Source organism: Columba livia, chromosome 7, assembly GCF_036013475.1.
Source record: "Columba livia isolate bColLiv1 breed racing homer chromosome 7, bColLiv1.pat.W.v2, whole genome shotgun sequence".
Classification (NCBI taxonomy): domain Eukaryota; kingdom Metazoa; phylum Chordata; class Aves; order Columbiformes; family Columbidae; genus Columba; species Columba livia.
Window position 1 is genome coordinate 32,902,720 of NC_088608.1, and position 24,500 is coordinate 32,927,219.

The following is a 24,500-nucleotide window of genomic DNA, read 5'->3' on the forward strand; positions in this document are numbered from 1 at the left end:
TGCTATAGGTCCTATAGCTGTAGCTCCCAGAAATCTTCTAGCTCAGGCGGGAGACACGCAGGCTTTTCAACAGAAAGAGCTCCTAGGTCTAGTCTGTACTCTTGGTCCAAAGGAAACCTTCATGTCAGGGTGGAGGGACCATCCAACCTACCAATACTATTTGTTGAACATCCTTCAGTGCTTTCTGATGGACACTGAAATCCCTTCCCTGTGTGTTTTCCACTCACTTTGGCCACCAGCTGTGATCAGGGTAATAATTCTGAGGACATACTATATTGCCAGCTTTCCAATGCAGATCAAAATTGCCTTGCCAGAAGGGGCAGGCCCTCAGCTGTGAGAGATTTGCTTATCTCCATCGCATTTGGCAGAAATGCAGTTTATATTAGCTGCAGATCTGGCTCAAAATGAGAGGAACGGAAGATGATCCAAAACTTTCTGATCTGCTTCACCATTGGAAACTTAATGCTGGTCACACTGCACTGCTCTGTACTGCAATGTACATTGCACTGCAATGGTTCACACTGCACTGCTCTGTACAACAGGCTCTTAACTCCAGCAACCCAGCGCATCAAAAACTTCTCTGTCCTCCCTCATTATTGCAGAGATGAATGGTATAATTTCATCTTCCCTCTTATACTTCTTAAAGCATCTGAGAAGCACCTGTATTTAGAACTATTCACTATACACTGAACATGAGCTAGAATCACTGGAATGAAAAACAAATACCACAGCTGGATAGCAATCTCTAGGAACAAAGCTCATAAACCTAGGGACTTTTTGCCCAATAAATAAATTTTCTAAGTTCTGCTGCATTGTCTGCATGTAAACACCTGCAGAACAAGCCAACACTCATATGTAACCCAAGTCCTTCCAACCCCAGTCTCAGTTCTACTATGTGTGGTAAAAATAGGGGCAGAGAATTTTACCTGCTCTAAAACCTATAGTTACTGTGACAATTTGGGTACATACAGACCACTGAAAACAAAAGATTGAGCAAAGTAAACAGAGATAATTTATACTAGGGTCCAAATTTTGTTCAGACTCATGAAAAAACAAACAAGCAAACAAAAAAACACAACAAAAGAAACAAAAAAAAAACACAAAATGAAATTATTTCTATGCCATGTGAACATCAAATTAAGGAGACCAGTGCAGCTGGTGAACTCCAGCAATCAGACAAGATGAGCTTACACAAAGCACGAAGACAAAAGCCACACGAACTTACATATCCTTATTGTAGCAGGGGTAAGGCATGGCCTGGACCTGAACAGCTATTTCCTCTGGATTCTTGCCAGTCTGTAGCTCAATAATGGCTCTTTCGATGCTGTCCTGGATATAAATAAATGCCCGGCTGTAAATCTGGCTCTGCGAGGTGGAATTGTGCGGCCCCACCGTCCAGATGCGCTCCCTGATCCTGTTGGTGGTTTGCGTGATCCGGCTGCTCATGCGGATGGTGTAGTTGAGCACGGGAGGGAGGGCCAAGTCCCCAGGGCTGCTCTGGCTCGAAGGCAGCTTGAAAATGATACCTTGGAAGAGAAAGGAAAAAAAGGCTTTCCCTTCAGAGTGGATAGCATGGGAGCAGTACACACAGATATGTAGGAATTCCTCATTTTTATAAGCCTTTTCTACATTACAATCCATCATTTCATTTCGTTGCTGCACAAATAATGCTCAGATGGGTAGGCTGCTTATTGAGGGTCTGGAAGCGGAAACTATACATCACCGCAGCTACTCAAACTTTCAAATGTGACCAATGATTCCGAGTGTGAAATACACCCCCAAAGCCTTTAAATCTTTTCCCACTGAGCACTCAAAAACCAAAGGCTCTCAAAATAGCCAGCTGTATTTAGAAAAATCTTGCTGTTAACATGAACTGCCACACAGCTGTTGGGTATGTCACACAGCACACAAACCTCTCATGAACATGCCCAAAGGTTCTCTTATCAATACAGGTCACACAGTGATGCTGTAACATACAAATCTCAAGAACACAGTGTTGAAAATTGTTCATGACCTATAAACATATTTTTGCGCCCACGCAAATTCCTGCAAAGCTGAGATGTCTAAGAATATAAAAGCTTTGCAAGTTCCTGTTAGGAAATGGCATGCTGTAGGTACAGTTTGACAGACAGGACTTCTTTTCCTTTAAGATGTCTGTTTGAGTAGAGGCAATACCATGGAAGTTCTTCTCTCCAGAATATTTTTCCTGATTATTCCTTAGATAAATCATATAATAGAATGGAGGAGAAACATGGAAAGAGACTGCTTTTATGGGAATAGACAAATATTATCAGGGTCTGAAGTTTCAAGAAAATAAAAAGTTTCTATCTACTCCTCAATTACGAGGTATAAAATCAAATAGGTCACAAGACTTAAAAGTAAAACCTAATTGAGGAAATATTTGGTGGTATTATTAAAAATTAAGACATCCAAATTAACATAAGTTCCTATTCTCTACTGCTCCCACCCCCCTCTGTAATCTGATCTGAGGCTACAATCTGATCCCAGAAATGTGAAATATGTGACTGAGAAGACCTAATACAATATCGCAGTGTTTGGCTGGAACATCTCAAGAGCTTTATGATCTTCTAATAAATTGAACTGTCTCATATTTGGACTTGATCTTAAAAGTCTTTTCCAACCTGAATGATTCTAGGATTCCATGATCTCTTTCTCAGTTAAAGCATCTTTTCCTAGGGGAGCCTGAAAGAAGGCAGCTGTCATGAAGGTCTCCTAAGTGCAGTGAAATTTTGTTCAAACTGAGAATTAACCGAGAGAAAACACCAGTTGACCAAAGGCTTTCTATACAGACAGAGGAGGTGTAAGAGAAGAGGACATACAAAAAGGAGAGTGTAAACCACTGCCATAAGGAGGTCCCAGGGTGTGGGTCCCGCAGACACTGGCTCAGAACTGATCACTGTGTGGTGGGAGCTGTGACCACGACAGTTGCTGGTGGAAAGTCAGACTTCTGATGCTGGACTCCCACCTTGAAGGAGGCCAATTTTAATTCACAGGGGGACACAAGACTGTCACGTACTTGCAAAAAGCTCGTTCTTCAGAAAGAGCTCTTTAGCCATCTTCTCCATTTCCTCTAAGCTCTTGACTGCCCGAACGCGATGAAATGAGACACAGGAGGACACATTTACAGCAAGGGTAGCTAATGTATTCAGCTGATCGACGATGTCAGCATTGTTCTGTAATTCCAGACGAATATCATCTGAAAAGAAACACAAACAAAACCAGTAGCATCACTACACGGGGCAAAAAATCCAACACATCATTCTGCTCTTTACACTAACAATGACACCAGAAAAGAAGAAAGCAAGCCATCATACTAAACATTAAGTGTAAAATACATTTCTGCACTTAGCAGCACAATGAAGGTATGTTGTTGACCCAATTTTTATGTTAATCATTTGTAATACGCTTGTGAGTTCACCTTTGGGAGGATGCCAGCAATGGGATGTGACAGCCATCCCAAATCAGAAGTTGCTACTAACCTGCTGAGGTTTTAGACTCGCACATGATGCTCGCCATTCATTCCACATCTTACAGTTTTTGATGTAATCAACTTGTCTGTTGAGCTGCTCTGTCTCAGGGGAGAATGTGCTTTATCCAAGCACATCAAGGAGAAGTTATGTCTGTTGTGTGTACTAAACCTGATAATGCGGTTTAATAAAGACGCTGCTGTTTCTTGGCTGTTGTAAAAGGTGACTGCATAATGCAGTGTAACTAATAGGAACAGCTGCTGCAGGCACGATGATTTTATGGGGAGTAAAGATAGGCGATGCTACTTGTGAAATTACACAGGGGTCATCACAAACAGTATGTAAATATCCTGACTACAACAAATGACAACCACTTGTGATTTATGTTCGGTTTTGCTGACACAACCCAGATTTATGTTGATATGTATGGCCACTCATTGAAAAAGCAGGTAGGGACAATAAGACCAGCTAGGAAGGACTGTGCTCATCGCACCATGCACTAACAGGATGCATCCTCCACCACTGCTAGCTGGCGATTCCCACAGTGCAGACCAGCAACTCTCACCTTGAAAGACCATGCAAGACCACCAGAGAACAGCAAATTCCAGCAGAGCATCTCCTGTAATGATGCCTCTGGCTTCATCAGGCTGGGTACCTGTATCTGATCCCTCGCTTTTCTGCTCTGGAAAACTTTTAAGTTGAACCCTGATGTGATGCAAGTGAGCTCACCTCAACACTTACCAGTAGAGCCTCAGGTAGCTGATTTGAAGTGATAATTATGGCTAAACAGTGTCCTCCAGTGGCCACACTCAGCTGCAGAGATTCCCATCCTACTATCCCTTCAACTCTCACCAGATACACCTCTTCATACAAGCCCTTTGCTTTCCAAGAGCCTTTTCCCACAGACAACTAGGTTTTTGAGTCACAGTTGAGATTGCCTTGCATTAAAGCATCCGATACTGGCCAGACAGCAGTGCCAGAGGATGGCTTACAGTTTGGTGACTCTGGAGCTCCCAGACCTGAAGTTACAAATAAGAGGACAGGACATGCGGACCAACTTACCAAGTTCATTTATTTGACTCAGCAGTTCAGCTGCATCCAAATTCACCATCAACTTGATAAAAACCTGCACAAAGGGATTCTGCAGGGTGTTCTGTTAACAAGAAAAAAGAAAAAGCAGCAGTTTGACCAGAGGCCCCTTGATCTTATTCAATGTATTTCTAAAATACAACAAACCAGCTGCCTTCACTGTGCATTTGTACAACCCTCCCCTAGTCTTTTCCTGACCTTCCATATTTCACTCTATTTATCAGGATGGGGAAATGTTAGCCATGAAAAACACCATACAGAACCCTATGAGTCCAGGCTAGCGTTTCCTGAAGTCGAGAGAGGATGTCTCTTGTCTCTCTACCAGGAACCAGAGTCCCATAGAAAATTCATAGAAAACCTTTGTTATTCTAAAAGTGCAGTACATTTCACCTGTGCCTGTTTTAAGTCCTGTGAACACAGCCAGAGAACAATGGGTAGGTGACCAAAGTTTAGCCTGAAGACCAGTAGACAGATTTTTTTTTTTTTGCTAAATAGTTTATTATTCCACCAACGAATGCAGCCAGCAGAGAATATTTCATTTTACTTTTGCATATTCTACTCTGAATTTTCTCTCAGTGCCATCAAAATTACAATTAATTCCATCCACCAAAATTAGCTTTAATACTTTAGGGTTCCAGACATCTAATTTTCATAGTTTTGTAAGAAAAGGAGACAATTTTTACTGCAGAGAATGGGAAGCAAGTATGCGAAACATTGCAGCCTACTGCTTTCTGTATCCAAGCAAGGCTAGGCTCCTTAAGAAGGGAAAAAGAAATTTTATTTACATTCACTGAGGTACAAAGACATCTTATAGCTCTTATGTGTGTACCCAGAGCTACATGCTTATTATAGATACTGTTTCATTTTCTGAAAAAGTCATTTCTTGCCTGGTTTTGGCTGGCTGGATCACTCCATCAAGCAGAAAGTTAATTTACAAACTGAAGAGTGTTCCTCACTCATCTTCGCCCTCCAGCAGGCCCCAGCATGGCCAGCGTCAGGGGGCATATTACAAACAGGTCATTTCAGAAAGAGGATTTAGACGGGAAGGTGCGTCAGGAGTATTTCTGTTACAGGAACAGGCAGGCACAGAAACTGTGGAGTCTGGCACAAAAAAGCCTGAGAAGGGTTTCCCCAGCTGACTTAAGATGTCCCTGAGGTCTGTGGAACCCCAGTTTACCTCAGGGCAGAAATCCACACCCCCAATTCCCTCCCGCGAGAGAGACGGGAGAGGTCAGATCTCATACCTTGATCATCGGAACTGTCTGGTTTAGCTTAGTCAGTGAATTCATGATGACAGGAGACTTGTCCAACCACTCCTGGGACTTCAGGGCTAGATCAGCCATCTGCTTCAGGGTTGCACTAGACTATAAAAAAACCCACATCATATAGCGATTCATTTATTCATTTACCTTAAAGCTTTTTAAAAATAAACAAGTCAATAAAACAGCTGAGACCAACTTTGGTTTCCCTAGGATTTTTCTTAGCCCCCTGTCACTGCTTGGCAAAATGCCCCTTAACACACTGAATTGGGATGCAAATACTTAAAAGTATGGCCTCATATGGGACGTTTGGAGCATGCCTTGGATATCAGCATTCCTTCTACTACTGGGCTGCTTGTGAACAAGCACTGGTTATAGCATCTGTCCTGGGAGACATCACTGTGTTACTGGCTGAAAATATGGAGGTAAAACCTTATAAGCTGAAGGCCTTAAAAAATTGTATTATAAATATTAGACGAACTGCAATATTTTGGAGGTAAGATGCTTTCAAAGACAAAAGATTACTCGTATGACCAGCAATGCAACTAGGAAAAGGTAATTTGACTAATACTCCAAACAGTCAGAAAATAGACTACTTCTTAAAGAAACAAGCCCGTGCTAGATAAATTAAAATCCTTTTAAGTGGGTGTATCCTGATGCAGTGTAAACAGAGCCATACCTTTTCCATGATTGCTCGAGTTTCTATGGTATCTGGCGTATAAAGGATCTTCCCAAGCACCATTGGTTTTAAAAAAGACCAGATTAAAGCTCCACTTGGGGTCTTCACCAGGTCCAGGTAAAAGGATAAGCAAAACGGTGCTGCAAGGGGAGAAAGGCAAACAAATTGCTTTTTCCTGAGAAACCTACCAGTGTATTTTTTTCCCCATCTGCCCAGTTTGTTGCTGTGTCCAGTGAAAGATTTCAGGGTCCTCTTCACTGACTGATTTAATGTGTCTTGACAAAAGCAATCCAGCCCCAAAACCTCCTGTTGCTGAACTCAAGACAACAAAAGTCTCAGTGTTCGAGCCAAGATTCTCCGCTTGAAGGTTAAATTAAGTTCTGTTGAACTCATAGGAGCTAATAATGTCAGTACAGTCAGAAAAACTACACATCAAGGAAAAGCAGTGACCTGTCAAGCCCTAAGACCAGATCAGCAACAAATGGGAAACAACACAGCATCAAGCACTGCTCTGCTACACAGGCTGTTTTAGCATTTATGGGAATCAACCGCTGATAATTAGGGCAACGCAGATCTTCAGCTCCATAAATCATGAGCACTTACAGCCCCCCAGAGACATACAGAGGGACAGCTCAGCACTGGATCTCTCCGGAAACAGTACAGTTTGGCTCTGAAATGTTTTTGCCTTAAGGAAAAGTCAGACTTACTGGAGTCAGGAGGTATCCCATATTTCCTTATCATCTTTTGGACATGGATATCCTCCAGAGAAGAACTGTTGCTTACATGGTCTCCAAAATCTGGAAGTAAGGACTCAAAAAACAGGGGTGTGATCTGCTGGTTGCAGAGAACTTTTGACATGGACTTAAATGTGCCACGTGTCGTCCTAAAGTTGTCTGGTTTAAATAATGCCTGCAGAAGAGATAAAATACAAGTAAATCCTGCATGCTAGAAGCACCCCATTCTGAGAGAAAAAGGGAAAAAACAGAATTAGAAGGCAAGGATTGAACATTTCTATATTGCTTTCTTATGAGAAGTTTGTCTCTACGAAAAAGAGAGTGACTTGCCATGCTTTTTCAGCTAACCTCTGCTATGACAGAGGTGGTAAATTCATTTCCAGGTACAAGATCCAATGTGGGAAATGTCTACAATGTGTGATTACCAGAAATTATGCCTGTGATCTGTGGATCCGATAGGGATCGGATCCAGTGCTGGATGAAGTTAGTGCAACCTGAAGTTACTGAAGCTGTCAGAGCAGGACTGGGTTTGTGCTGAATGTTTTGGGCAACCTTGAGGCTTTCGGTGTGATCTCATGCACACTAAAGCTAGAGCAAAGTTTTGCTGCTGATTTCTGTGGTTTTGGATAAGCCTTGTTCTCCAGCTGTTTCCACAAGCTGACCCCTTCCAGCATTTTGTTGGAAGTCTATACTCCTTCAAGACAGCTGTTCATTCCCAGCATTTTTGTTCCTAGTGTCCCTCCCACAGCAGATGTTCCCAATGTCCCCCCCGTCATGAGCACATGATGAGCCCACTGCTCCAAATCAAAGCTCTCCCAGGAGGGCAACATACAACTTTGATAGAGATTCTTCTTAGAACACTGCTGCTTCTAAAGAGAATCAGTAATCAATGACTTAATGCACCTTTGACTTCTAGGGTAAAAAATTCCTGTGGGAACTGTTCCAGTGGTGTTTTGCCTCCAAAGCACATGCAGACTACACGTACCTTAGTCAGTGGCACATTTCTAGACTCCCGGAGCTTTTTCAGTGAATGAATAGCTTGTAGCAACGGTTCAACACCAGATTCAACCTGGTGTCTGAAATATTTCATTTTTGTCAGAAGGTCTAACATCATGTCCATGGGTTTCTGCAGTTCCTTAGGGAAAAACATCTGCGAGAGGCAGGAAGGAAATCAATTATCATTAGCAGGAAGGAATCTGTGTGCACATGCATGCACACATCCATATTGTATTAATTTTAAGAGAAAGACTGTGGGATTTTAAAACCATTAAGAGGCTTAGGGAGAGGATGTCCCATGGGAAATGAATGGGATTTGTATTCCTAAATCCCCAAATGCTTTTGAAAACCACTCCCCTGAATATTACATATTCTGACCAGTGCATATTACACCTACAGTTAGGAAATGTCTATCAGATATTGGCTGGGATATAGTTTAAGTCTCTAAGAGGTAGCATTTCACACAACACAGATGTCAAACACTACAAATGACTTTTCACCTGAGCCAGATTCATTGAAATTCTCATTTAATAACTTTTTTCCCCCCAGGATCACTGCTGTAGCAATTTTAAGTATGTATTCAATACACGCTTCTCCATGAATGGTATTTTTACATGCCGTTTATATAGTTGTGTGCATGGGATATTTGAATAATTTAATAACTTGGCAGTACCAACTAGATTGGGAAAATGTACTTTAAAGGACTTTTTCCAGGGCTTTCCTTTCCAAGGAATAAAAAAATTTAGCCCGGTGCCTTACTTTTGTGAAGGCTGACCTCAGCTGGGGATGTTCAAGAGGTTGTGACAGCATATAAAAGATACTAGCAGATAGGGAGGCATTTAGAGTAGGTCCAGTGCCTTAAAATGAGGTTTGCTGGTTTACACCAGCTGGGATCCTCATTTATAGCCACACTGTCACAGCATGGATATGCAATAAAAATTACTGCACGAGCAAAGCCTGATCTTTGGCTTGTGTAAATCAGCATAGCTTCTGGCCACTGCAATGATATTTTATGACCTTTCAGCCACTACGTGCGGCAAAGACTATAGAAAGCACTCTACAAATCCAGCACTAACCTTGTATAAGAAATTGTAAATGTCTAAGTGTCGTAACAGGGTGACCCCCAGGATGTACATCTCACGAGTCCTCTCTGAAAGAGAGAGATTGCAGAACTCCTCCGCTACTGTTTGCAGCTGTGGGTCAGCAGGACGGGCGCTACAGGACTCCAGCTGGAGGATCTGAGAAATGAGCTGTTTGCACAAAAGAAGAAAAGATTTGTTAGGGGTGTAGACTGCCAGCTCTGGCACGCATGGATTAGACTTGCCTTGCTGCTGTGCTTTCCACAAGAACCAGAATATGCCTACCCATTACTCCCACTGCAAGGGACAAATCCTGAGGGTTGTGGTTTACTTCTGAGCTGGCACAGTAATAAAAGCTTTTGTGGCTTCAATTTCCCATTGATTGGTGCACGTGAAATTTGGAAAAGAGCCCCTCTTTGGGGCTTGGTACAGACAAGATGGCTGGGAAGGGGAAAAGCATCTGGAGCTTTGCTTGCACAGGCAAGCTCACCTCTTGTTATGGGAGGCTATTTTTGGGACCTTGCATGCTCTCAGGTGGTTAGAAGTCTGCTTTTCCATCTGGGCTGCAACAACTCCTCAGCACTGAGGACTCTACCGAGGACACCACTTGGTCCTCATTAGCCTGTTAGAGTGAACTGTGCCCTTGATACGGCTCAGAGCAACCACCTTATGGCTCTTGGTCTCCAGTGGCTGAACTAACATCAAATATCACCCTTACTGCATTTCTGATGGCTGTTTGGATCCATAACATGCCATGCTGCCTGTCCCTGTGGGATCATCTACCTCTCTCTGTGCTGTCACACACACAGTGATCTGCTTAGCTCATTTGCTAACAAATTCTGGTTTTAATGGTCTGAGAGGTAGAAAGCAACAAGATATCTCACCAGGATGACAGCAAATTTACCTGACTGCTGTTTTCTGGGAGAGATGCTTCTAGAAGAGCATCAATACTGGCTGTAGACATTCCTGTTGTGTTTCTGAGATCCTCTTTAAGCTGGTCCACATTTTTTAACACATCTCTTAACTTTTCTGCAAAGAACAATCAAAGAACAATTGATGTAACAGCTTTCTCCAGACATACAGCAATCTCAAGCACACAGATGGGACTTTAGGTTAAGTCTGGAACTGTGGTACATCACTGATGATGAAGAAAAAACTTGCAAAATACAGATGCGTTTCCTAGGGTTTAACATCTGATTTGTGGGCTGAAGTTGCCAGGTCTAGTGATAGCAGAAGTTACTCAAATACAAAGGCTTGGAACTGTCAGCACATAGGACTACTTGGGCTGCACAGAAAACACAGAGTAGTCTAGAATATGCTCTAGAATTACCCCAGGTGAACAAACCTAAGGACATGGTTATTTCATTAATATAACTTCTTGGCAGCTAAGCAAGTCTTGGGATTTCCAGTTGAAAATACAGCACTAGTGATGATGTTTACCAACATTGTAAAGTAAATACAGAAAGCTACCTTGCGTGCTAGAATCTGTTAAATTCTCAGTGATATTCAACACGGAATTCAAAGTATTCATATACTGAGGAATCTCTTGAAAAAAGGCGATTTCCGGTACATTTTCTTGAAACCTAAATTGGAAAAACAAAACAATCAACAAAATTTGGAATATGAAAAGAAGACAAGAAGCCATTTCATCACTTCATAAATAGAATATAAAGGAATCTAACTCAGAGGGAGGACCTTACCACTCCGTTTGTGTCTGGATGTTTGTGGCATCCCCAATCAATATATTTTTAAGTTCTTGGGAGATTCTTCTGTGATTCAAGACATTGGTCACAACTTGATTGCTCAGTTCAATAGCATGAAGGAGCTGCTCAGGAGATTGACTTTGTTCACACAGTTTTCCAAAGCTAACATCAGGGAGATGGCAAACATGCTGTACTAACTTAAAGCTCTCATAGTCACAAAGAAGTGTTGTCAGATCCCGGAGGCGAGATATCTTCAAAGGAAATTTTGAAAACGAAGACAAATGTACAAACACCAGTTAGATAACAGAATTATAAAAGGCAAGTTTTAAAGAGTCTAGCTGTCCCTTTCCATTCTTCTTTAGGATTAAAATTTTAATACATATTTTTGTTCACTAAAAAGGTCTCCAACAAAACAGCTGATAACAATCATTCCTACATGAGTTTGTAGCAGCTGTGGGTACACAAAATTGCACAGGATCTAAAAAACCTTGCAAGCCTCAACATATTTCCCCTGCCCAACACGCATACCCAGCAACACTCCATTTGGACTTACCTATTGATGACTTACTATTTCCAGAGACCAAATAAATCTACCTTGTCCAACAGGCTTAGCCTTTCAGATACCACCTGGTCATCTCTACTACATCTCTACTACTGAAATGGAGCTGGTTAGAAGTCAGGAGTTCGCCTATTCTGCTATTATGGGCTTCCCTCTTGTCTGACATGACTATATTATCAGTCTCTTAGGGCAAGAACTGTTTTCCACCTACAGTACCTGTCACAGGGACACTCACTGTATTTTTGTTACAGACATTAGGCAGCAACAGCATTGCATGCTGTTAGCTTTTTTATAAAAAACTTTTTAATTATATTTCTCATACAGAAAAATAATGTGCATGCATGATATTAGTGCAATCATGTATGTATGGTGTAAGAAGCATTTTATCCAAATGAGGCATTGCCAAATCCAAAGCTAGTGAAGGAAATTAATGAATTAATATTGTTTAGGTGCTTAATGTCAGAAACCATTACAGTGTTGAGGCACCCAGGGCTAAGGGAGCATGCGGGGACTTGGACTCCAGCCACGTCGGTGTTGGTACAGCTCAGACATACTAATAATTAAATCAGTGGTGCTTCTAACTGCCAGCTGGGTATCCACAATGCCACTGGTTTTCAGCAGGGCAGAATTATCTAACTGCTGTTTGTGCCTTTGGAAACTCCTCCTGACATACTTCTCAAATGAAGCTGAGGCAGCCAGGAATGGGGACTACCGATCTCTGCTCTGCAAGGTGCTTCGCTAATTATCAGTGCATGGAACTTTAAAACTACTAGTGATCAGATTCATGAGGAATATGATGCCACTAGCAACCTACATAGTGATCATACTTTTGGGATGGCTGGTGGAAAACAGAAGCCATTCTATCCAACAGACAGGGAGGACAGGAACACCTCTCCCTTCTCAGAAAAATGGGTGTACACTGGGTAGGCACTCACATAACAAGTTCCTCAGCCCATTTAATGGTGAACTTTAAATTTAGGCAGCAGGCAGAAAACACATTTTCAGTCCTAGTTTTTATCAGGTTTTTTTAAGAAACTTTTTTTCTATATGCTGTTTCAAAAAAAAAAAACATATTGCACATTCATGTATCACTGCAGGATGTCCTTCAAGTCAGCATTTTAAGCAGACTCACTTTTAGCTTCAGGAGCTCTGGTATGGATGAATGCTTCTCAGAGGTATTATTTTGCATAAAAGGGTTCTTTTTCAGATGAGCTCGCTTCAAAAGCAGCGTAATGTTTTCTGTGCAAGGAAGAAAACAAAAGTTACTTTAGACAAAATGCCAGACTTGCAGAAACTTCACAGATGGGAATACCGTCACTTTTATTCCAAGGCCTACTGAGCTTTGCTATTGTTCACAAAATTCCCATGGTTCAGGACCTCTGAAATCACAGACCAAGGCCTGGGTTTTAATCTGGATGTATTGGGTTTGCACGGCCCCCTGCATCGCTGGAGGGGGAGGAGGCAGGGGTGGAGGGAAGGTGTTTTAAGATTTCGTTTTTATTTCTTATTATTCTACTCTGATTTGATTGGTAATAAATTAATTTTCCCCAAGTCAAGACTGTTTTGCCCGTGATGGTAACTGCCGAGCCATCTCTCAGAGCCTCGCATTATATTTTGTCTCTCCTGCCCAGCTGAGGAGGGGAGTAACAGAGCAGCTTTGGTGGGCATCTGGTGTCCAGCCAGGGTCAACCCACCGCACTGGCTGTTAATGGAGCCAGCCCAAGTCAGTGCTTTGCTCCTGAAGAAATCCACCCCATGCTGGAAACAGGACTCCTTATGGTGCCCTTCAGAGCACACCCGGTATCTCTATTCTGCGAGCAGATAAACCTCTCAGGTTTTACAATAAGCTCATATGATGAATATCTGTGTGAAATACCATGTTAACTCTCAAAAATAACTGCTGTCATCTTACAGGTACATAAAGCTGTGAAGGTAATATAGGTTTCTATTTGTAAGATTTCTTTATTTGAGTGTCAGCAACCTGTCACCACACAGCCAAGAGTACATGTGCCTTTCGGATAGAGCTGGATGGAAAACTTATATCCACTATGTGACACAACTCAAACAAAAAGGAGTCTGGCTTCCCAAGGTCTCATCGCTCCACTTAATTGCCAGCAGATGAAAACATGTAGCACCATTCCTTCCCACCATTACAGAAAACACTTTGAAAAGACAGGCACAACATATTCCAGCTGAGGTCCCACAATATTAATGAAATCATGATTACCTGTCAACTTGCTGTCTTCGGTTTCAGTGGCATTTATTAAACACATCAGGTAAGGGCTATAGCTGTTATTTGCTGTCACCTGTAAGATGGTGTTTTCAAATTCTAAAAACAGAAATCTGAAAATAAGATAGGATTTTAAATCAGCTTCTCTTTCAGAAACAAGGTATATTAGTGAGCGACCTGTCAGCTGTGTAGAAGCTGTTCCCTGGCCGTGTAAATAAGAATTCCAGATGAAGCCATGTGTCTCCCATGACATCTCCTAAGTGGATACCCACCCAATTTTATTTCATCAATTCTTTTTGCTGTTATCTCCCAAAGCTGTCATTCACTCTCAAACCATATGTAAAGAAAATACACTTGAAAGCTTCGCTGTGGATGCAAGATACAGATGGAAAGGCATGCCCTGGGGAGACTAAGAATCCAAAATTAGAGAGGCATACCTCAGAGAAGGAGCTTCTGACATTTACCACTGGTGGCAAGCCTCCCTACAGGACTCTGCTCTCACTGTGAACTGACACATGCCAACACAAAAATTCTTGAAAGTCTCACTTTTAGCTGTACGTTCAGTTCAAGAAGAAATTTCCTCCTCTTTAATTTAACTCATCTTATAAGTAGCGTTCTAAATTATGGTAATTTCAGGCTTAAGTTGCTCCACTGAGAGACAATTACATACATCTCTTGCTGGAATGAGAATAATGGTCACTACCCATAAATGTAATTACAGTAAGCAAAAAGGAAACTCACTGTGTGATCAAACTGGTCGGTGACAGGGTTTGGTCACTCTGAGTCCAAGGCAGGGTCTTGCTGTACATGGTTTCTGCCATGACGATGAAGTGATGAGCAACAATATCAATCACACTGTCAAAACTAGTTTTGTTGGAGAGAAAAGACAAACTGGAACTTAAATTGAATTCATTTAGCAGATCAGAGAAGTTCAGCCCCTTGAGGATGTTGCGACTGGCTTCTATGATTTCTACAGCTGACACATTGTTGGCAGAGTTGTTTTCCACAGCTTCCAACAACTTTGCAAAGGCAGTCACTTCGGTTAGACTCAATTTAGTTTCCAGAAAACTGCCAACCACATCCCAGACCCTTGAGTAATAGCTCAATTTGGTGAGGTTGAAGGTGCCTTGGAGTCTCTGCAGCAGGTCATTTGTGTGGAGCTCATCCTGTGCCACACTGAAGAGCAGGGACAGGTTATTCCAGCCTGCTGAGCTGTCAGAGAAATTCAAGGAGTTCAGTACTGTTTCATTCAGCACGAAAGGAACAAGCACGTCCAAAAGCTGAGATGGGAGCACACCATGCACGTCTTGGGCTGGGATGGGGCAGGAGGCATCACTCCACAGCAGCTCCTCCGTGACAGCAGTCAGAGCTCTCGCCTTCTCCTGTACCCAAGAGCTTTCCAGATCCAAGACAAGGTTTAATTTGGAAAGGAAGCTCAGAGAAAACTGCAGAGACTGGACCATGCACACCAGCTCCTTGGAAAAGCGTGCACTGCTGTTCTCGTAGACAGCAGCAAACTCTGGAGACTGTTTCAGGTTTCCTACAGCAAGCTGGAACATTTTTGTGAAGGTGTCATTGAGCACTGTTCCATCTTCCACATTCATGGAATCAAAGAGGGGTTTGCAGGGGCTCCAGGCTAAGGACTCGCTTAGAGTCACATTTTCAAACAGCATCTCAAGTGCTACGTGGAGCATGTCTTGTGCAGAGCAGTTCTGGGGTGTCCTATAACCACCGTCACTGTTCTTGAGGAAAGGACTCAAGGCTAAATGCAAGAACTCCCACATTTTTGCCTCTAGGGTAGTATTGTGCTGTAAGAAAGACTCACTGAACCCCTTCTGCTGTAGCAGATGTGAGAAATTACAGACAATGTTCATTTTTTCTTTGAATGTTTTGTTTAAGTTGGTGTCATGAAGGACTTCCATTCCTCCTCTCAGTATTTCAATCAGTCTCTGAGTATAGTTATTGTAAGAATCAAATAATAGGTTGACAGTTCCAAGTTCACTGACATTATAACTTTTCTGCAAACCTTTTAAAATTAACATACTCCTTTGCATGGCTTGCAAGTGTACAGAGATGTTGGTTCCTCTGGATTCTTCTTCACTATACAATTCAAATATAGAGGATGCAAAGTTTACCAGCTGCTTCAGTTCCTTACTGAAAGGAAGACTGGAGTCATTTTCATTGGCACTGAACTGATTTTGCAGTATATCTAGAAGCGACTGGAAAGTGAGAGCATCTGTGCTATTCCAGTTCAGAGACTGGAGTACTTGAGCAATCTGCCATGAAGCACGAAGCTCATTTCCATGCCTTCCATGAAGAGAACTCTGGAGTTTCTGCATCAGTTTAGACAAAGACGAGATCAGCAGATAACGATCACTGGTATTCACCTTTGCCATGGCAGGAAGAAGCTGCTCAAGGGACAAAAGCTGTTCTGCAAAATTTTCAGAAGTTACAGGGGTCAACAAGAAGTCAGAAAATAGTGATGACACTTTTTCATTTGTGCTGAGGTAATTTTCAATGTCTTCAAGTGAGATAGCATGAAGTGCAATCATTTTGATAACCTCCCATGCTTTCTCTGTATTAAAATGAGTCCTGTTTAAAATGATCTGATTCCAAATCACTGCAGCCATAGTTAGAACATCTTGATTTTGTTTTCCATCGGGATTAGGGTAGAACAATCCTTCACCACCAGCTTCATAAAGTGGAAGTACTTCTTGAAACATTCTTTCCATCTCCAGCGTGCTGTTTGTGGCAGAAGTTGAATTGAAAAAGAGTTTTAATGAACTATACAAATCATTCAAATCTGAGGATTTAATTCCTCCACTAAAATTATGAAATATCTCATATACTGATGTTTTGCTAGGAGCAACCCCGACTTCCACAAGAATTAGAGCTTTCCTCATAATTTCCAGAAGTTTCACATATTGATCCACTTCTGTCAGGTTCCATTTGGTGGCCAACACATTGCCAGTGGCGTGCCACAGCCGCGAGAAATGTTCCCATTCGGACTGGTTGGAAGCATTTCTGCCCACCTGTAGCAGTTCAAATATACTGCTGTTCCTCACAGAAGCAGTAGGTAACAGATGGGAAAATGTGGGCAGCCTGTGCCAGCCTGCTGAGCTGACAGAGAAATTCAGGGAGTTCAGTACTGTTTCATTCAGCACGAAAGGAATAAGCATGTCCAAGAGCTGAGATGGGAGCACACCATGCACGTCTTGGGCTGGGATGGGGCAGGAGGCATCACTCCACAGCAGCTCCTCCGTGACAGCAGTCAGAGCTCTCGCCTTCTCCTGTACCCAAGAGCTTTCCAGATCCGAGACAGGGTTTAATTTGGAAAGGAAGCTCAGAGAAAACTGCAGAGACTGGACCATGCACACCAGCTCCTTGGAAAAGTGTGCACTGCTGTTCTCGTAGACAGCAGCAAACTCTGGAGACTGTTTCAGGTTTCCTACAGCAAGCTGGAACATTTTTGTGAAGGTGTCATTGAGCACTGTTCCATCTTCCACATTCATGGAATCAAAGAGGGGTTTGCAGGGGCTCCAGGCTAAGGACTCTCTTAGAGTCACATTTTCAAACAGCATCTCAAGTGCTATGTGGAGCATGTCTTGTGCAGAGCAGTTTTGGGGTGTCCTATAACCACTGTCACTGTTCTTGAGGAAAGGACTCAAGGCTAAATGCAAGAACTCCCACATTTTTGCCTCTAGGGTAGTATTGTGCTGTAAGGAAGACTCACTGAACTCCTGAAGTAGAATTCGTGTGAAGTTATAGACAGAGGTAATTATTTCTTCACTGGGAGCTTCAGTAGCACTTGTATAATGAAGGATTTTCATTCCTGTCCGCAGAAGTTCAGACAAGCTCTCATAGGTTTTATTGTCAAAATTAAATAAAAGATCTATAGATTTTAATTTACTGACATTATAATTCAGCTGTAAGTCTTTTAATATGTACAAGGTCTTCTGTATGGCTTCAGTGACTGGTGAGATATTGGCTACTTCAGAGTTTTCCCCAAACTCTTTAAACACGGCTGTTATAAATTCTGACAGCTGATCCAATTGTTCACTGAATACACTGCTTGAATTATTATTCATCTTTTGTAAATGGCTGTTTAATACCTCTAAAAACTGCCCATAGGCTATGATGCCTGTGTTATTCCACTTCATTGATCTCAGCTTTTCCCCAATGCGCCAATAGGCATTGAACTCATCCCACCAGGCTTCACCCATGGAGCTCTCCACTTCCCGCATCAGTTCAAACACAGGCATCAGTAGGTACTGATAACCTATGTTGGTGCCTGTCATTAGAAAAAACATCTTCTGAAGAGCTAGAAGCTGGTCTGGAAAGTTTCTGTAGGACACAGTCTTCAGCAGATAATCAGAAAACAAAGACTCTACTTCTTGTATTCCATTTAAATGTCCTCTGAAGTCTTCCAGAAATGATGGCACACTAGTGGAGAGCAACATTTTGACAGCATCCTTAGCTTGCTCCGTACTAAAATTAGAATTATTTAACATAGCTTGATTCCAAATCATTGTAGCTAATTTTAAAGCGTTCTGAATTTCTTTCCACTGGGTCATTATACTGAAAATGGAAGTCCCATTAAAGCCACTCTGTAATTGCTGTGATGTGAAGTTATAGATTTCATCAATTATTTCCTTATTATATGGTTCCTTTAATTTATAATCATGATGTGGATTCATTCCCAGTTCAAGAATTGCATACAATTTTTGTAATGTTTTATTCTGCAAATTTCTGAATAAATTCAAGCTTTTTAATTCACTTCTATTCATATTTTTCTCAAAGCCTTTTAAACGATGTAGAGACTTCTGTATGGCTTCTAAATCATCTGAATTAATGGACCTCTTGGAGTCTTTTCTACCAATCTCTGGTGACTTTATTTTTCTAGAGGGGGAAAAAAGCATTTTAGTGAATATGAAATCAATGCAAGTGGAAAAGTAAAGTGATTTAGAGCAAAGAGCATAGATTTGAATTATACTGTTAGTAATATCCCTTTAGCTAATGTCTTACCTCAGAACTTCCTCCAATTCAGACACTAAAGTCCAATTGTCTTTCCAGTTAACCATGTGATTACAAATATACCTTGTCACCAAACTTTTTTCTTTATCTACAACAAACATTTAAAGAATATATTAGTAAAGATCACATAAGTTTGGAAACTGAGAAGAGCTGTATGGCAAATCTTTCAAAGACGACACGCATATTGAAGTTGGGCTCTTACAAGACGCGAGACCCTGGTCAGAAATTTGACTGTTCTTTTAGGTTGTAACTCTTCTTGGCCTTCCAAAGGATGTCAGGATGCCACCTGTCATTATCAAAATTATTTTCCATCTCAGGAACAGCTCAATGTTTCTAAGACCTGGGTGCTAATGGAGCTCTGGTCCCACTTTAGGAGCGCTTGTCTATCAGGAATGCAGCAGAAGCTGCCCAAAAATGTATTGTCTCTTTCCCTTTATTCAGGAATGCTTTTTTACTACCCACACATAGGCTCTGTCTGCAGCATCATTTATCTCTCCCATAGCCAGTGCCCAGGACCCTGCTGTGAGCAGACAGGGGTTTAAAGGAATGGGTAATCTTGATGCATACACCTTGTTGTGCAGCCCAGCCCCTACCTTGATATACTGAGGTTTGACAGAGCCCACAACTACAGGCAGATTTTGACTCCCCCCCCCCCTCCCCCCAAAAAAACCAACAAGGTAAAGAATTACTGCTCCCCATTTCCACTGAGACTGCAAACTCATGTCTACTGACAAAATCAAGCTTTTTTTACTTTTCCATTTGAAATAAGGTATTTTATTCACATTTGTAAAAAGTTTAAAGAATTCATTATGCTGAGTCCTGAACAGTATGGTTACTCATTAGCCTGCAGTTTGCTTCTCCTCAGCACCACAGGTTGTCAGGAGAGAGATGACTATATGTGGAAGGGTCATGACTATATGTGGAAGAGTCTTACCTTGCTCCAAGCAGTTCAGGGAATATGGAGGATCTGTAACCCCATCCTGAACAGTTTTGAATCTACCATCAGTCACAGGCAAGGCAGAGACATTCTGAGCTGCCAACACAACACTAAAGGGAAAAAAACAAAAAACACACACCACAACACAAAAAAACAAATAAAAACAAGAAAAATAAATTGTGGTTACAGGTTTATGAAATGAAATAAAAGAAGTGTTCAAATAGGAAACAGCTGGAGTACAGCTTCTTAAAATGTCTGACAGACATGACATTGTCCCTACTTTTAATATTTGTTCGATCATGCACAAAATGCAAATAAAAACATCTTTGATGGAAAGCCATGGCAGTATAATAGCACAAACGTATGTGTTGCATTCATTAGATGTACTTATTTAAAGGCTTATGCAAAACCTATAGACCACTTAAATCCTCACAATAGGGCTTAGAAAACATTCAGGTGATATGCCAGGCCCATTGCTGCAGGTGAATCTCCTCCTCAAAGAAACCAAGAAGTGAGCAGAAAAGGCTCCACGGAGAGCAGGGATCCCTAGGGAAAAACATCTGTGGATGGAAGAGGCAATTGCAAATAACAATTACCATTTCCAGTTCTGCTTCTTTCCTCTTTTATACTGTAATAACCAGGCTGACAGGGAAGCAAGGAATATTTTTCAGTCTTAGGAAAGAACGAGCTGATAATCAGGCATATTGTATCACCACAGAGGAAGTCATTTAAAAGACACTCAGTTCAATGTGCGCAGGTTACTGAAAACTTCACGGTGAGTATTAGTCCCTTTTGCTTCTCCCGTATAACGAGTAGTTCTTCACTGTAGGCACAGGGTCACCGTGAAATGCACAATCTCTCGCTTGCCTGAAATTCTGCCGGTGACACACAAAGAACCTAGCTGAGCTGATTTCAGTGGCATGAATAAATACATACTGATTTCTGGGAACAGACTGCTAGTGAGAACAGAGCACCAGAGATCTCTTCTCCTCATTTAACATAATGTCTCCGTGCAGGTTTCAGGGACTTGGTGGTCACCATTTCCATTCTGCAGAGGTGCCTGTTAGCAAGAGTCTTAGAGGGGGAGGATGGGGAAGAATCTGCAGTTATAAATGACATATTTAGTTGAGCAATGGCAGGGCCAGGAGGAGGGAGGTACAGGCTTGCCAAAAGTCGACACCTATCATACAGATCAGAAAGCAGCAAACATGGAAACAAGTGGTGTTGTTGCCCTTTTATTTCAGTCTTGCAGGGCTTTTGCAGACATCGGCTTTAGAGAAAAGGCTCAGCTTATGTGCTTATCTGAAAAACTATTTTAAAGCAACAAACAGGAGCATTTGTGAATTCTGTCTGTAAAACAGGTTTGCGTGGGTAATAAAATTTGCTCCTAAACTTTCTACAGAATTCATGATTTTGAAGTTAGTTTTTCACAGTGGTGGTTGTTATCATGTGGTTAATACAGATGCCACAATATGCAAAAGTTATTTTCCTTCGTATCTTCATATTTATACTACCAAAAAATGCCCTGGACAGCATTTCTTTTGGAGGTCAGTACTGCCTGAGTAAAAGACATGGCCAGGCTAGCCAAGATGTGCTTTTGTAAGCATCATTAAAAATACTATTTGTGCAATCTCTTTGCAATAACTCTTTACTCATGTGCTTACACTGCCAGATGCTAAGCATAAAAGCACTGCACAGTTCTGGTGATGAAATTCTCTGTGCTTCTTTGTTGTCTGTATGATAACTTTGCCCAGTTCTGCAGCTGTAGAGCAAAGCAGAACAGCACAGTAAATATTACTTCTTCCTGGGCACCCAAAGAGTGCAGGTTCTCAGGCTTGATTCTGCAAGCCAGTAAATGCAAACAAATGCAATAGTCCTGTGACTGAAGCAGCAGCACGGACAGAACATCTCTGAATAAAATTGAAATTCTTGCCACACTGCTACTGATTCCTTTAAGGGCAGGACATTACAACTTACAAATAGTCCTCACAATGCAATATGGAAAACTAGCTATATATTAAATGTACAGGTTTTTAAGTGCCTTGGTAACATGCCAGTGATGAAAATTGAATCCCTCTAAGCCTACGTGTCACCAAAGTGGCAAAGGTTCTACAACCTCTTTTGGAATCTTAACCCAACTGCTCACATATCCAAGGAGAAAAAAAAAAAAATATATAAATCTGAAGACACTCAGTTGCTGTCCTCCATGTGCTGTAACAAGTGACTATTCAGAATAATTTACAGCAGTGTCTGCCACATATCCAGTAGATGATACAGAACAGAATTCCCATAATTCTTGAGTAACTCAAGTCTTCTAGATATCAGTGAGGGTTTAGCCCAACTATGGACTAGGAAAGAGATTTCAAGGCTAAAATCATTTTAGAAGAGTTTTTATTGTCCTAGCTGCATATGACATCAACCATCTCAGCACAATTAATGAAGTTAAGCCAGCTCTGTTTTTTGTGTAACCATTGAGCAAGAATATAGCTGGTACTTCCTGCTTGAAGTCACACACATTCAAAGCCCCATTTGTTAAGAACCAGGCTCCCTCTCTTCTCTGCTTTCTTGGAATCAATCTTGAAAGATAAAACAGCAGTAAATCAGGAAATAAATTTTTTAAAAGAAAAAAAAAAAAACAAAACAAAACAAAAAAGAATTCCTGGCTCCCCGGCAAACGCTTAAGGTCTTCCAAAGCAACTTGAATTCGGCTCTATGGTTTTTTGGAAAGAAGGAGCCAGCTGCTGTCTTTGGCAGAAAACCATTCCAGCCAGGAATGCCTTTGTTAAAAGCAGTGGCTGTTACGCACCACTTTTTCTATCCACACAGGGGCATGACAGTACCTCTAACCAGGCTGGAAGAAAACTAAGAGTTCATATAAAGCGTCCATTTGCAAAGTGACACAAGAATCGCTGAAAATCAAAACACTGCTCACTCCCAGAAACACTAGTATGGAGCCATGCTCTTAAGCTAATACCCCTTCTGCAAAATGAGAGGTGACACATCCTTACAGTTCACTACACAAACCTGTCAGCTTTCAGTGGCTCTCCCGGCATTCTCTGTATTTTTACCTGCTTGGATTCTGAAGGAAATCCATTATATCTTGCAGTTGCATGCTGCCCTGAAACACATCTGGGGCCAGCAAAAGAAGACGCCACAGGGAGGTATCATTCTGTACTTGGGAGATGAGCATTAGAAACGAGACCATTTCATTGACGAATGCTGCCTGGTACTGTGGGTTGTGTTGCACCTTAACAAATAACAATGCAAAAAAATTATTTAAGAACAAGAACCCTTGTTGCCAATGGGTCTTATGATTTCCAGCTTGCACTGCACTTGTACACAACCCTACAAACAATACATTCAAAGGACTCTCGTGACAGGCAATAACAGAGAGTGACTGTGCTTTACCTTCACACCCCAGATTATACAATAAATTCTCTGCATAGACAAGCCCCACGATTCACTATGTCCCACACAGTCAAAAGACTAGGAATATAAGAAAAATTAATATCAATCCTCACCCTGGCAAAAATGAAGGCATTATCTTAAAGGATTAATTTACTTTAATTACATAGCTTTCCCAAAGACAAGTACTGCTTCAAGCATGAATTGTTGGATCAGATGCAGGAGTTATTGGATGAAGTTATACAGCTAAGGTAATACACGGTTAAATTTATTGCCTCCCCTAGCTTTAAATATCCTTATTTACACCACACCCTCCCACTGTTTTATCTGCCTATCATGGCAGCAGGGCCAGTAAAGAAGATAAACAAGACCTACGCATGGTGAGAACCCTTAGTGGCCACCAGCTGACAGCTGGATGTCCCTGCCTTTCCGAGCTGCATTCTCAGTGCTAAGGTCTCTGGGCTAATCCCTTTCACAAGAATTAGCTCAGCCTCATCGTACACTGCATGCTCTTTGGTAAAGAGAAAAGCAACTCCTGGGCAGGTGGAGTCATGTTCTATCTCCCTAAGACTGCAATAAGGTATGTGACTAACACAGCTAGTAGCTGCAGATATAGCAAAGGTCCCAGGTGCTCACCTGAGAGAGCTGACTTCTGAACTCTCGGGTAAATGACTCTAAAAGTGATGAATCAGTAAAGCAGAACATCCGGTGGATATTGGCTGCCATCTTCTCCTCAGTGAGATTGGGATGCGAGATGTATCGTGACAAGACCTCGCACAGAATGACTTTCAGATTTGCTGCAGTTGAATATTGGCTCTGGCTCTAAAAGTAAGACATAATGTTAAAGGTAGCTTTAAAGCAATACTCTATTTGAGATAGTTTTAAATAGTGATGAGACTTCAAGGGGTAGTAGAGACATACAAAAAGTATAATCATTACAAGCACTTACACACATACAGAATTCTAGAAAGTGAACAGTGTCACTGAAATCCCTCAAACTCCTCATGTGAAGAGAAATGTGTGCATAAGTGTTTGTAGGCCTTAATACAAAAACATAAGCATACTGATGTCCATTACATGGTACCATGTTCCTGTTACAAAGGAGTTGTTTCTACACGCAATCAATTACCTACGTAATACATACACAGTGCCTCTGATGCCGCTGCAGGAGTACTGCGAGCAAATAAATTAAATGGCAAAGCCTGTAATATTATATCTTTAATTTCAGGTGAAAGAAGACACACCCTGAACAAGTTTTGAGCAAGATATCTCAGGGTATTGTGTGAGGCCGTATTTGGGAATTCACAG

At 41.6% G+C, this 24,500-nt stretch overlaps 1 protein-coding gene across 1 annotated transcript in view; it reads right to left on the reverse strand.

The window, feature by feature from the left end:
- Positions 1-24,500, reverse strand: part of ABCA12 (ATP binding cassette subfamily A member 12) — an 84,468-nt gene that overhangs the window by 37,533 nt on the left and 22,435 nt on the right. Inside the window, exons 6-23 of the mRNA XM_065069090.1 lie at positions 23,829-24,014; positions 22,856-23,034; positions 19,785-19,897; positions 18,842-18,938; positions 14,558-18,715; positions 13,814-13,929; positions 12,719-12,825; positions 11,025-11,278; positions 10,795-10,907; positions 10,229-10,353; positions 9,322-9,495; positions 8,235-8,399; positions 7,223-7,424; positions 6,516-6,655; positions 5,822-5,941; positions 4,551-4,641; positions 3,038-3,217; positions 1,226-1,526 (exon numbers count right to left, since the gene is read on the reverse strand). Of these exons, the coding sequence (XP_064925162.1) occupies positions 1,226-1,526; positions 3,038-3,217; positions 4,551-4,641; positions 5,822-5,941; positions 6,516-6,655; positions 7,223-7,424; positions 8,235-8,399; positions 9,322-9,495; positions 10,229-10,353; positions 10,795-10,907; positions 11,025-11,278; positions 12,719-12,825; positions 13,814-13,929; positions 14,558-18,715; positions 18,842-18,938; positions 19,785-19,897; positions 22,856-23,034; positions 23,829-24,014 (6,821 nt within the window). The remainder of the gene's footprint in view (positions 1-1,225; positions 1,527-3,037; positions 3,218-4,550; positions 4,642-5,821; positions 5,942-6,515; positions 6,656-7,222; positions 7,425-8,234; positions 8,400-9,321; positions 9,496-10,228; positions 10,354-10,794; positions 10,908-11,024; positions 11,279-12,718; positions 12,826-13,813; positions 13,930-14,557; positions 18,716-18,841; positions 18,939-19,784; positions 19,898-22,855; positions 23,035-23,828; positions 24,015-24,500) is intronic.